The sequence below is a fragment of the Macaca nemestrina genome, chromosome 13 (assembly GCF_043159975.1).
Source record: "Macaca nemestrina isolate mMacNem1 chromosome 13, mMacNem.hap1, whole genome shotgun sequence".
Taxonomy (NCBI): Eukaryota; Metazoa; Chordata; class Mammalia; order Primates; family Cercopithecidae; genus Macaca; species Macaca nemestrina.
In genome coordinates this window covers 32,625,702-32,639,657 of record NC_092137.1, presented here as the reverse complement: position 1 = coordinate 32,639,657, position 13,956 = coordinate 32,625,702, and the positions used below count along the sequence as shown (strand labels likewise).

Sequence of the window (13,956 nt, the reverse complement as noted above, 5' to 3'; positions counted from 1 at the left end):
CATGGTATTAATCCCGAGTTCCTTCTTTAAGCAGTCATTCTGGTATTTTGTTTGTTTGTTTGTTTTTGAGACAGAGTCTTGCTCTATACCACAGGCTAGAGTGCACTGGCGGGATCTTGGCTCACTGCAACCTCTGCTTCCTGGGTTCAAGCAATTCTCCTGCCTCAGCTGCCCCAAGTAGCTGGGATTACAGGTGCATGCCACCACATCCAGCTAATTTTTTTGTATTTTTACAGAGAAGGGGTTTCGCCATGTTGACCAGGCTAGTCTTGAACTCTTGACCTCAGGTGATCCACCTGCCTCGGCCTCTCAAAGTGCTGGGATTAGAGGCGTGAGCCACCGCGCCCGGCTAAGCAGTCATTCTTACCAAAACCTTTGGATGAACAGAAAGTTCAGTGATATGGCTGCAATATTGATTCTATCTACTCTACTCCCTAGCACACCACCTAAAAGGAGTACAGTGTACAAGGCAACCCAACTAATATATCAGGGTTTTACCTACCATGTTGCCCAGGCTGGTCTTGAACTCCTAGGCTCAAGCAATCATCCTCCCACCTTGGCCTCCCAAAGTGCTGGGATTATACACATGAGCCACCATACCTAGCCCAGCTTCCTTTTCAAAATTCAATGATACATCCAAGACCTGGCTGTTTTTACATCTAAAATACAGATAAGGCCGGGCGCGGTGGCTCACACCTGTAATCCGAACACTTTGGGAGGCGGAGGTGGGTGGATCACTTGAGGTCAGGAGTTCAAGACCAGCTTGGCCAACATGGTGAAACTCCCTCTCTACTAAAAATACAAAAATTAACCGGGTGTGGTGGGGGCCTCTAATCCCAGCTACTGGGGAGGCTGAGGCAGGAGAATTGCTTGAACCCGGGAGGCGGAGCTTGCAGTGAGCCAAGATCACCATTGCTCTCCATCCTGCGTGACAGGGTGAGGCTCCGTCTCAAAAATAAATAAATAAAATAAAATATAGTTCACTTCTCTTTTCCATTGTTGCATAATTTTACATATATGAATATTCTGTGGTATAAACAATCCTCCTTTTGACAGACATGCATTTATTTTTCCAGTGTTTTATTTAACAAACAAAATCTGAATTATTCCTGATTGTGTCACTTTGCACACATGGTCTAATATATTTCAAGGATTAATAAATAAACACTATTTTATTCACAGTAAATGGTTCACTCATGTTTACACTATCTCCTATTTATGGCAAATGATAATGGTCCATCCAGGTAACTTGAAGTTTCCTCTTTAAAAGCCTGAGAAAAACTTGTTGTTTTTTTTAAGTTGATCTAAAGAAAAATTCTAAGTAGAAAAAAAAAAAAAAAGGCACAGGAAAATTTAAGTAAACAGTAGCATAAGTGGTATAACATCTTTTAAAGTTCTTCCTCACAAATGCCAAGGTTCTGCAGTCTAACAAAGAATTTCCACCAAGAAAATTTCCTTCAGTTTTCAACATGAAAACTGACTTATTTAATAAAATTAATAAAATTTCATTATCATATGAGTTCTCTTTTAGATTTGGGTATATCCCAAAATAATATAGACAACAGGACACAAAACTGAGTGTTGTATAAGTGTTCCATGTCTACAACTTTAGCTGGGTGACAGCTTTAAGCAAACAGTAGAGGAACAGGAAGACATGAACATTTATGGAGTCTCACCTTGTCATTCCAGGACCTTAATACAAAAGATTTAAGATGGTTTTTGATTTAATGACTTAGCTTCTATCAATTGACGGATCATAGCTTTCTGCCTGAGTCAGTCAAATAACCAAGTAGTAGGATTAGTGTTGGAAAATTTCTGCCTAGCATTGTAGACATCCGATTCATATATAAGAACAAAGGAAGCCATGTTCCCAGATCCATATATGCTATGGCACTTGTACTCTACTGAAGGAGATCCCTAGAGATAAATCTGCAGTTGCTAATATGAACACATACAATAATGCAATTAGTAAGTGACTTAAAGTCTGAGTTCCATGATTGCTTTTTAAGACAAATATCTAGAGCATGGAAACTATTTCTACCTAGGAATTATCTATCTATTAAGTCCATAATATGACAGCAACAGTGCTGACGAGTACCAAGAGTGCTGACCAGTCAGTCCCCCAAAACAGTAGGACAGGGAGAAGACATGTACAGCTCTATCTGCTGAGATGAAAGAGATGAAAATCTCTTCCATGGTAGTTTGGTCTTGTTCCAACTTCCCCTCCAACCATTCAACTACACCTGGAAGACCATCTTTCTATAACGCAAACCTGATGAGAGCAGCTGAAAACCTTTCAGTGGCTCAACATCACTTTTAAAGGTAAGTAACTCTGTGATACATTCCTCTTTATCCTCTAGCCCCTGATTTCCTCTCCAGGCTCATCTCTCACCACTACCTTCCAGTTACACTATACTCAGACACACCAAACTTTCCAAGGTTCCCAGAATACGTGATGCTTTCCTTCACTGCTAACATTGTTTTCATACCCTTGGGACACCAATCCCTTGCCCCTCTTCATTTGTACTCTATTCTTGGTTAATTCCTATATCTCCTTTAGGCCTCCAAATCTGGATTGATTTTCCTGTAGTGTCATGACTTCTACTAATATTACTAATATGTCAGATACTATGTTGTTACAACTGCCAGGCTGGCTCAGCACAGTGGCTCACGCCTGTAATCCCAGCACTTTGGGAGGCTGAGGCGGGTGGATTACGTGAGGTTAGAAGTTTGTGACTAGCCTGGTCAACATGGCGAAACCCCATCTTTACTAAAAATACAAAAATTAGCTGGGTGTGGCGACGCACACCTGTAATCCCAGCCACTCGGGAGGCTGAGGCAGGAGAACTGCTTGAGCCCAGGAGATGGAGGTTGCAGTGGGCTGAGATCATGCCACTGCACTCCAGCCTTGCCGAGAGAGTGAGACTCTATCTCAAAACAAAACAAAAAAAAACCTGCCTGGTTATTATTTCCCCCATTTAGAAAGAAGACCAATTTTCTAGTTATGTGCCCATGGACATTAAAAAAAAAAAAAAAAATCTGTGAAGTGAATGCATCAGTAATGATTTTGTGACCAGGCCAGATCTCACCTACCAATGTTAATCATGAATGTCTTATAATCATGAATATGTTACAAATTAGGTAAATTTAAGGTAAATGATCAACCTTTCCAGCTTTCTGTCTTTTTTCTTTTATTTGTTTTTGTTTTTAAACATGTGGATTGGGTCTCACTCTGTTGCCTAGGATGGAGTGCAGTGGTATAATCACAGCTCACTGTAACCTCAAAATCCTAGTCTCAAGCGATCCTCCCACCTCAACCTCCTGAGCAGCTAGGACTATAGGTGTAGCCCACGATGCTGACTAATTTATTTTTATTTTTTGTAGAGACAGGGTCTCCCTAGGCTGGTCTTGAACTCCCTTGTCAAGGCTGGTCTTGAACTCCCCGCCTCAAGTGATCCTCCCACCTAAACCTCCCAAAGAGCTGGCACTGGGATCCAGCTTCCTAATGATGTCTTTCTATCTCCTCTTGAAACCTATGGAATCTCCTCCAGTCTTTGAATTATCAGATCAAAATTAATTGGGTTTAGGCTCAGGTTAGACTTCAAGATAGATAGGATATTCTCGGCAGTAATAGTAAACATCTTCTTTACACCTGACCTTTTTCTTTCATGTCTCTCATCCCCAAAAGGAAGGTTAAAATTATATTACAAATACAACGTACACATCATTTCAATGAATATCATTATATGCAACCACAATCATTACCTAGAGATCTGCAGAATACACAATGAATCTATTTTCTTTATCTAAGATGATAAAAGAGTTAAACACAATTTTATTTGAAGAAAAGAAATGTGCATGTCTTATATATGCTTGTTAAAAACAAAGACAAAAGAGAAATAAGAAAAAAGAAAGGCAATATATTAGGTATATAAATAAAAATAAGTAGTAAACTACTATTTCTCTTACTTAAAAAAAGAACTATACCAAATACATGTACTTTATTAACCCTTGGATTTCACAGTAATAGAGACAAAAATAATGTAAAATGTTTCTGAGTGTGTGATACATTATATGTATGTATGTATGTATATGTGTGTGTGTGTGTGTGTGTGTGTGTGTGTGTATATGTATTTATTTTTTGAGACAGTTTCCCTCTGTCACCCAGGCTGGAGGGTAATGGTGTGACCTCAGCTCACTGCAACCTCCGCCTCCCAGGCTCAAGCAATTCTCGTGCCTCAGCCTCCCGAGTTCCTGGGATTACAGGTATGCGCCACCATATCCAGCTAAACTTTTGTATTCTTAGTAGAGATGGGTTTCGCCATGTTGGCCAGGCTGGCCTAGAACTCCTGGCCTCAAGTGATCAGCCCACCTCAGCCTACCAAAGTGCTGGGATTACAGCTGTGAGCCACCACACCCGGCCGCGATACATAGCATTTTTAAAGTTACAGCTCCAAACCCTCAAAAAACACTAAAATAGATCCTGAAAGTGATACATTAACGGAACATATTTTCCTGAATGATTCTATTCTCAGAGTATTCTAGGGTTTTTGTGAAATACAGTTAGGAATGAGGCAGACGGGTAGGGTGGGGAACTTTAAGTCAGTGTTAAAATTAAACTAAGGCCACTTTCTGTGGGTATACACTCTAAAGGAATAATGTATTATTTTGTGAATTCTATTAGAAAAAAATACATCTTAAGTCATGACAACTGGAAAAGAATAGATTTTACTCTCTCTGTGAAGCTGAAAATGAATTCTCTATATGGTAAACCTTGAAAAGGAAGATATAATAACATTATTAGTCTTTACTGGTTTCTTCTTATAACAGAGACTGCATAGATTAGCAGAGACCATGAGAGTTTCAACTAAAAAGTATATTCAAGTCTTAATACAAAATACAATAATGTTTATTAGTAAAAATAATCACTAAAAATATGCACTGCACAGGGTCACTGTAAAGACAAAATCATCTAATGAAATGAGTTTTATGGACAGTCATTATATCTTCATATGCATATTTTGTTGGTACATAATTTATAAGTCTGAAGAATGTTCTCTGGCTGAAGTAAGAAGAAAAGAATTTAAATGGAATAATTTCATCCAGTTAATCAAATAGAGAAATAAAGAGCTCCAGTTAATTGAAACTCAGTTATACTCTATCTGAAATTAAATTTTCATAGTGAATTAACTGGTATATTTTTATATAGAAGATCCCTTTCTCAAAAAATTATACAGTGTGTTATGTGAACAGGAAATAGATTAAGCTAAGAAAAGCAAATAGACCAAAGCAGCACTATAGGTGTCCAAATTTCCTGCAGTAAGAATATTCTATAATTACCTTAGAATTCAATACTCTAGAACTCCACTTTTGCAGAATCTAATAGAAATTATAGCATAAGGAAATACACAGTTTAAAGAAGGATACGGCCGGGAGCGGTGGCTCACGCCTGTAATCCCAGCACTTTGGGAGGCGGAGGCGGGCGGATCACAAGGTCAGGAGATCGAGACCATCCTGGTTAACATGGAACCCCATCTCTACTAAAAATGCAAAAAACTAGCCAGGCGTGGTGGCGGGCGCCTGTAGTCCCAGCTACTTGGGAGGCTGAGGCAGGAGAATGGCGTGAACCCAGAAGGGGAGCTTGCAGTGAGCCAAGATCGCACCACTGCACTCCAGCCTGGGCTACTGAGTGAGACTCCGTCTCAAAAAATAAATAAATAAAAAAATAAAGAAGGATACTATTATTTACTGGTTTAATTTTCACTTTGTAACACTATAAATGTGTGATACTGTTTTTAATCAAGGCTACACTTAAAACAACATTCCAAATCATTACATAACTTTTCATCTAAAAGACAAAATATACCTGGGTAAAAAACACTCAAGGTTTTATAAATTTTCAATTTTAGTTATAAGCTAACAGAGTCATCCCAAAACGCAGAAATATAAGGTACAGAAATACAGGGCAAGATTCCCCCCAAAAGACATGATGGCAGTTTCAAAGCTCAGTATATATTATACATATTGATTTACTGAAAACTATGTTTATTCTACAAGAATAAGCAACACAGATGGCCAGGAAAGGGAGTAAGACATTTTAGTAGACATTTTGCAAGGAGGCATTAGCTCAATGAGACATTCAGATATTCAGTTCAATTATAATACCACACTATTGTTACATTATTACACTGGCTTCCTTGGTTACCAGTGAGAAAGATTCTGGGTGGAGCCACAAGATAGGAGGGGACCAAATACAACACTATTCTCTCCTCTATAACAGAAAAAACATCACACTATCAAAGAAAATATACCTTTACATTTTCCATTACTAGTAACAGAGTTGCATGACTCTACAGCTTTTTATCTCTACCAACTGGCTCTTCTTTTCATCTTTTCCATAATTTATGATTCTCACTGCCTGGCAATGAGCCATCACCACCATATAATTCATCCATGTAATCAAAAACCATTTGTATGCCAAAAGCTATTGAAATAAACAAATAAAGTGATAATAACAACACATTAAGCCAACAAAGTCAGGATTCTTTCATAAGGTGATTATTCCCTCATAGGCAAAGACTGACAAGAACTATTCTTCCAATGACCAATTCTCTATGATCTTTTGACCTACACTATTTCTTAAGTTATAGGTTCTTAAAAAACAAGTGCGAAAAAGCAAAGTAAATACAGCACAAACATGGTAAACGACATTAACTGACTCAAAAGATAATTGACAAAGGAGTAAACTTCCATTAACAGTATAAATGCTTTAAAATTCAGAATTAGGCCATCTTTGAGGAATAAACTAACAATCACTGAACAGATTCTGCCATGAGAAAAGAAAAGGTCACTGAACAGATTTTGCCAAGGGAAAGGAAAAGGTTTCCTAGGTTATTTAAAAAAGAGTTTTTGACAGAACTCATCCTCTGAATCTACTAATGTGTAAACAAACTAAAAATAACAATTCAATTTTCCATAAAGATAAGCATTACAACTTATTTTAATTCCATCAAATACTGAATCCTTTGACTTCTAAAATAAAACAGAAGTAATCCATAAACCTAACAATTATACTTCTAAGATTGTATCTGCAGAAACTTCTGCAAGCCCCAAAAGAGGTATGTATAAGGTTATTATGAACTGAAAATAACCTAAAATCTACTAATAGTTAAATAAAATATAGCATCTAAATACAACAGTGAATTCAAAGTATTTAGAACAATGTCAGTGATATATATTTACTGAAACTGAAAGATGTCTCTGACATCAACATTGTGTGAGAAACTAGCATTTATTTGTCTAACAGGTACAATGGGACAGCATTTAAGTAAAACTTGACACCTATAGCTGTAAGATCACACAGGGAGATACTGAATAAGCAATTGTGAATAAATGTTTCTAAGTGTAGAATTTGGGTGGATACTTTTTCTTTGTATGTTTATATACCGCTTGTGTGTGAGGGTGTATATATTTTTTTCTCTTTATTTTCTTTTTTGAGACAGAGTCTCGCTCTGTCGCCCAGGCTGGAGTGCAGTGGCGCGATCTCAGCTCACTGCAAGCTCCGCCTCTCGGGTTCACAACATTCTCCTGGCTCAGCCTCCCGAGCAGCTGGGACTACAGGCGCCCGCCACCATGCCAGGCTAAATTTTTGTATTTTTAGTAGAGACAGGGCTTCACTGTGTTAGCCAGGATGGTCTCTATCTCCTGACCTCGTGATCCACCCGCCTTGGCCTCCCAAAGTGCTGGGATTACAGGCGTGAGCCACTGCACCCAGCTAAGGGTGTATATGTTTTTAAAAAGCATATATCACTGAAAAACAAAAACACACATGGAGTTATTTAAAAAACATTGTTAGAGGCAAACTCAAGAGAAATAAACATAATATAGTACCTTAAACGGTTGGTATAGGTATCAACACAGGTCTTCATTTTGGCTAATAATGTACCAACAGAAGTTTGACATTCTGACTGTTCTTCTTCCTCTTCACCATTCTCTGTAGAAAGGGGCAACAACAGGGGCACCATGGCAGTACAAGAAGCAATGGCCCGGAGCAATTCCAACAGCGCCCGATAAAGTGGCACATGTCTTGCCATGTCCAAAACTATAAGGAGAAGAGGAAAATGCACAAAATGAGAAAATGTACAATATAAAAGTAGGTCCACAGCAATGTAGCTTTTACCTAGATCTTACCTAGATCCACAGCTGACCCAGTCGGGCACAGTGGCTCATGCCTGTAATCTCAGTACTTTGCAAGGCCGAGGCAGGCAGATCACCTGAGGTCAGGAGTTTGAGATCAGCCTGACCAACATGGAGAAACCCTGTCCCTACTAAGAATACAAAAATTAGCCAGGCGTGATGGCGCGTGCCTGTAATCTCAGCTACTCGAGAGGCTGAGGCAGGAGAATTGCTTGAACCTGGGAGGCGAAGATTGCGGTGAGCCAAGATCACGCCACTGCACTCCAGCCTGGGCCACAAGAGTGAAACTCCATCTCAAAAAAATTACAGCTGACCCTTGAACAACACAGGTTTGAACTGCACTAGTCCACTTATATACAGATTTTCTGCCAACCTGAGACAGCAAGACCAACCCCATCACTTCTTCCTCATTAGGCTGCTCAACATGAAGACTCTGAGTATGAACTTTTATGATAATCCACTTCCATTTAATGAACAGTAAATGTATTTTCTATGATTTTTTTCTTAACATTTTCTTTTCCTTAGCTTACAGTATATAATGCATACAACATCCAAAATGTGTTAACTGATTGTTTATGTTATCAGTAAGGCTTCCAGTCAACAGCAGGCTATTAGGAGCTAAGTTCTGGAGGAGTCGGGAATTATATTTGGGGCCGGACACTGTGTTTCATGCCCATAATCCCAGACCTTTGGGAGGCCGAGGTGGGACGATCACTTGAGCCTGGGAGTTTGAGACGGGCCTGGGAAACATGGTAAAACCCCCATCTCTACAAAACGATAACAAAAAATTAGCCAAGCATGGTGGCGCACACCTGTAGTCCCTGCGACTGGGGAGGACAAGATCATGCCACTGCACTCCAGCCTGGGTGACAGAGCAAGACCTTGCCTCAAAAAAAAAAAAAAAGAGTTACACTTGGATTCTCAAATATGTGGGGGGTTGGCATTATTCAAGGGTCAACTTAATAGGTTAGCTGCTAAATGGAAGAATGCAGCAGATATTTATGAAGCACCAATATACAAACTATAATAATAGGCACTTTTGGAAAACAAAAAAGTAAAGTATCAAGTTTAGGGGAGAACAAGAAATGTAACTAAATATCTAGTTATATTACATATAGAAATGATTAAATACCCCAGATAATATATTATGGCTGGAAATATGTTTATCAGTATGAGGTGGAAACTTTTTTTTTTTTAAACTAAATTGAAATGATGAAGTTATTTTATCTTTTGTAAAAATGAATGACAGAATTGCAATTTATCCAAAGTCTATTTCAATAAATCAACTTTCTTTTTAGTAAAAAAGAAAATGTTGCCTATGTTAGCTTTAAATTACTGGTTATAAATCAAATTAATTCTGTATTAAAATCACTTGCATCTAAGAGTGAATTCCTTACTCTAATAACATACATTGCTTCTAAGGCTTTTAAAAGTTTTGTTGGTTTTTGTGTTGTATACCAACTGGAATTTACTTTGGTGAATAATGTGAGATAAGGATCTAACATCTCTCTTCCAATGACAGTTACTGAACAGCATTCCATAAACATTTACTGGCAGGGCGTGGTGGCTCATACCTGTAATTTCACCACTTTGAGAGGCTGAGGCTGATGGATCACCTGAGGTCAGGAGTTCAAAACCAGCCTGGCCAACATGGTGAAACTCCGTCTCTACTAAATAAGAAAATTTGGGCATGGTGGTGCAGGTCTGTCATCCCAGCTACTCAGGAGACTGAGGCAGGAGAATCGCTTGAACTCAAGAGGCGGAGGCTGCAGTGAGCTGAGATTGCACCACTGCACTCCAGCCTGGGTGACAGAGCGAGACAGTCTCAAACAAACAAAAAACATTTAATGAAAATCTGTTGCTGGACAGGCTGAAATAAGCAGTAAAGAAAACAAAAATCTCTACCATCAAGTATCTAATGTTCTAGGCGAAGGACATATGAGTTACATTCTTTTCAGGAGCTAGTAAGTATTCTGAATGCTATATAGAAAACTAAAACAGGGGAGGAGAATTGTGGGAGTCCAACTAGAGGTAGGAATTGCCTCAGTGCCCACAGAGCTATATGGGGATTAAGCTGTAACAGGATGAGGCATCACCTAGCATCCTGTACTTTCTATGGTAACTGATGTGAAAGAGATCTCTACAACTGATGTAAAATAGAGACAATCAGAGCTTAATAACAGTGAGGCTATTTGGAATGACATTCAAAGTGATGGAAGAGAAGGTCATTTTACACCTTCCAGTGATGATGCAGAGGACAGGGTAGTATGACTGTTTCCACACATTCTTTCCTTGTTTCCACACACACTTGAGTATGAAAGCCCATTTTCCAAACCATGAACAATGTCACAACATCCTACTTACTATAATTTTATAGTATTATAAGACAGTATGTTATTCAGGAAAATCCAAAAGTTACTAATTGATAAGCATAAAACACAATGCCAGTACTTGTGAGGATGTGGAAAAGCTAGACTCATGTACAAGTAAAAGTGCAAATAGGTATAGCCAATTTGCATTATCTATTAAAATTTTAAAGGCCTATATTCTATGACTCAATAATAGCACTTGTTACTGTCTACTCTATAAAGAAATGTTCAATACAATACTGTTTTCAATAGTGAAAGCTGGAAATGGTCTAACAATAATACCATAATCAATAACATTCACAGTAATACAATAATACTGGGAGACTTCAACACCCAACTCACAGCACTAGAAAGATAATTGAGACAGAAAATTAACAAAGAAAACACTGGACTTAAATTGGACTTTGGACTAAATGGACTTAACAGACGTAGGACAGTCTACTCAACAATGACAGTATATACATTCTTTTCAACAACACATGAAACATTCTCCTAGACAGACCACATGTTAGTCCATAAAAGGAATCTTAACAATTTTTTTTTTTTTTTTTTTTTTTTTGAGACAGAGTCTCGCTCTGTTGCCCAGGCTGGAGTGCAGTGGCCACATCTCAGCTCACTGCAAGCTCCGCCTCCCAGGTCTACGCCATTCTCCTGCCTCAGCCTCCTGAGTAGCTGGGACTACAGGCGCCCGCCACCTCACCCGGCTAGTTTTTTGTTTTTTTTTTTTAGTAGAGACGGGGTTTCACCGTATTAGCCAGGCTGGTCTCGATCTCCTGACCTTGTGATCCGCCCGTCTCGGCCTCCCAAAGTGCTGGGATTACAGGCTTGAGCCACCGCGCCCGGCCAACAATTTTTTTAAAAACTGGTATCATATCAGGTATCTTCTCAGACCACAGTGGAATAAACCTGGAAAATAATACCAATGGGAACATTGGAAACAGTACAAATACATGGAAATTAAACAGCATGATCCTGAATGATCACTGGGTCAACAAAGAAAGACAAACTTTAAAAATTTTTTGAAATGACTGAAAATGAAATGCAACATCAGAAAAACTGTGGGATACAGCAAATGCAGTGCAGAGAGAGAGGTTTATAGCCTGCATCAGAAAAGTAGAAAGGTAACAAATGAACAACTTTACATGTACCTCAAGGAACTAGAAAAGTAAGAACAAACCACGCCCAAACTTAGAAGAAATAACACAGAACTAAATGAAATACAGCTGCCCCCCAACAAAAATATACAAAGCATCAGCAAACTGAAAAGTTGGTTTTTGAAAAGATAAACAAAACCGATAAACTATTAGCTAGACTAACCAAAAGAGAGAAGATCCAAATAAACAGAATCAGAAATGAAAAAAGAATACAACTGATACTACAGAAATACAAAAGATCAGGGACTATTATGATCAACGATACACTCACAACCTAGAGGAAATGAGTAAATTCCTGGAAACATACAGCCTCCTGAGATTGAACAAGAAACAAACTGAACAAGTAGTGAGATTCAATCACAATAAAACAGCTCCCCCCCCCAAAAAAAAAAAAAAAAAAAGCCCAGGACCACATGAATTCACAGCCAAATTCTACCAAATATAAAAAGAACATACTGGCCGGGCGCGGTGGCTCAAGCCTGTAATCCCAGCACTTTGGGAGGCCGAGACGGGCGGATCACGAGGTCAGGAGTTCGAGACCATCCTGGCTAACACGGTGAAACCCCGTCTCTACTAAAAAAATACAAAAAACTAGCCGGGCGAGGTGGCGGGCGCCTGTAGTCCCGGCTGCTCGGGAGGCTGAGGCAGGAGAATGGCGTAAAAACCCGGGAGGCAGAGCTTGCAGTGAGCTGAGATCCGGCCACTGCACTCCAGCCTGGGCGACACAGCGAGACTCCGTCTCAAAAAAAAAAAAAAGAACATACTAATACAACTCCTCCTGAAACTATTTAAAAAAATTGGGGAGGAGGTTATTCTCCCTAACTCATTTTATGAGGCCAGTATTATGCTGATACCAAAACCAGGCAAAGATATAATAAAAGAAGAAAACTATAGACCAATATCCCTAATAAAGTCAGACACAAAAATCCAAAACAACAAACAAGTAAATCAAATCCAACAACACATCAAAAAGATAACACAATAACTGGGCATGGTGGTTCATGCCTATAATCCCAACATTTTGGGAGGCTGAGGCAGGAGGATCACTTGAGACCAAGAGATCAAGACAAGCGAGGTCAACAGAGCAAGAACCTGTCTCTACAAAAAAAATTTTTTTAAATACTAGCCAGATGTGATGGCAAAAAGCCTGTATTCCCAGCTACTTGGGAGGCTAAGGTGGGGGACTGCTTGACACCAGGAGTTTGAGGCTAAAGTGGGCTATGATGACAACACTGCACTCCAGCCTGGGCAACAGAGCAAGACCCCATCCCTTAAAAATTAACAGGCCAAGCGTGATGGCTCACGCCTGTAACTCCAGCATTTTGGGAGGCCGAAGTGGATGGAAAACCTGAGGTCAGGAGTCCGAGACCAGCCTGGCCAACACAGTGAAACCCGTCTCTACTAAAAATACAAAAATTAGCTGGGTGTTGTGGCACAAGTCTAGTCCCAGCTACTTGGGGAGGCTGAGGCAGGAGAATCACCTGAACCCAGGAAGTGGAGGTTGCAGTGAGCCAGGATCACACCACTGCACTCCAGCCTGGGTGACAGAGCGAGACTCCATCTCAAAACAAACAAATAAATGGCCAGGCACTGTAGCTCACACCTGTAATTCCAGCACTTTGGGAGGCCAAGGTGAGTGAATTGCTTGACGCAAGGAGTTCGAGACCAGCCTGACCAACATGGTGAAGCCCTGTGTCTACCCAAAATAAAAAAATTAGCCAGTCTCATAAGCTGATCTCAAAATAAATTAAAGGCCACATATGAAAAACCCACAGCTAGCACCACACTTAATGGGAAAAAGCTGAAAGCATTCCCTCTAAGAACTGGAACAAGGCAAGGGTTCTCACTTTCACCACTCTTATTCAACATTGTCCTGGACATCCTTGCCAAAGCAATCAGGCAAGGGGGAAAAAAAAAAAAGGCATTCAAACTCAAAAAACAGGAAGTCAACATTTTTCCTGTTTGCTGATATGATCTAGAAAACCCTAAAGACTCCATCAGAAACTCTTGGATTTGATACATGAATTCAGTGACAATTCAAGATATAAGATTAATATATGAAAACCAGTAATGTTTCTAAACACCAATAATCATCTAGCCAAGGATTAAATCAAGAAAGCAATCTCATCTACAATAGTTACAGGAAAAAAAAAAAAAAAAAGACCAGGTGTAGTGGCTCACGCCTGAAATCACAGCACTTTGGGAGGTCCAGGCTTGAAGATTGCTCGGGTCCAAGG

General features: G+C 39.5%; 1 protein-coding gene across 10 annotated transcripts in view; it reads right to left on the bottom strand.

Annotated features, from left to right (window-relative positions):
* Positions 1–13,956, bottom strand: part of LOC105464812 (baculoviral IAP repeat containing 6) — a 259,579-nt gene that overhangs the window by 36,889 nt on the left and 208,734 nt on the right. For all 10 annotated transcript variants that reach the window (XR_011611589.1, XM_071076482.1, XM_071076475.1 and 7 more), the window contains one exon: positions 7,891–8,101. Coding sequence is in view for 9 of the 10 variants with exons in the window: in XM_071076482.1 (XP_070932583.1) it covers positions 7,891–8,101 (211 nt within the window). In the remaining variant the exon portion in view is untranslated. The remainder of the gene's footprint in view (positions 1–7,890; positions 8,102–13,956) is intronic.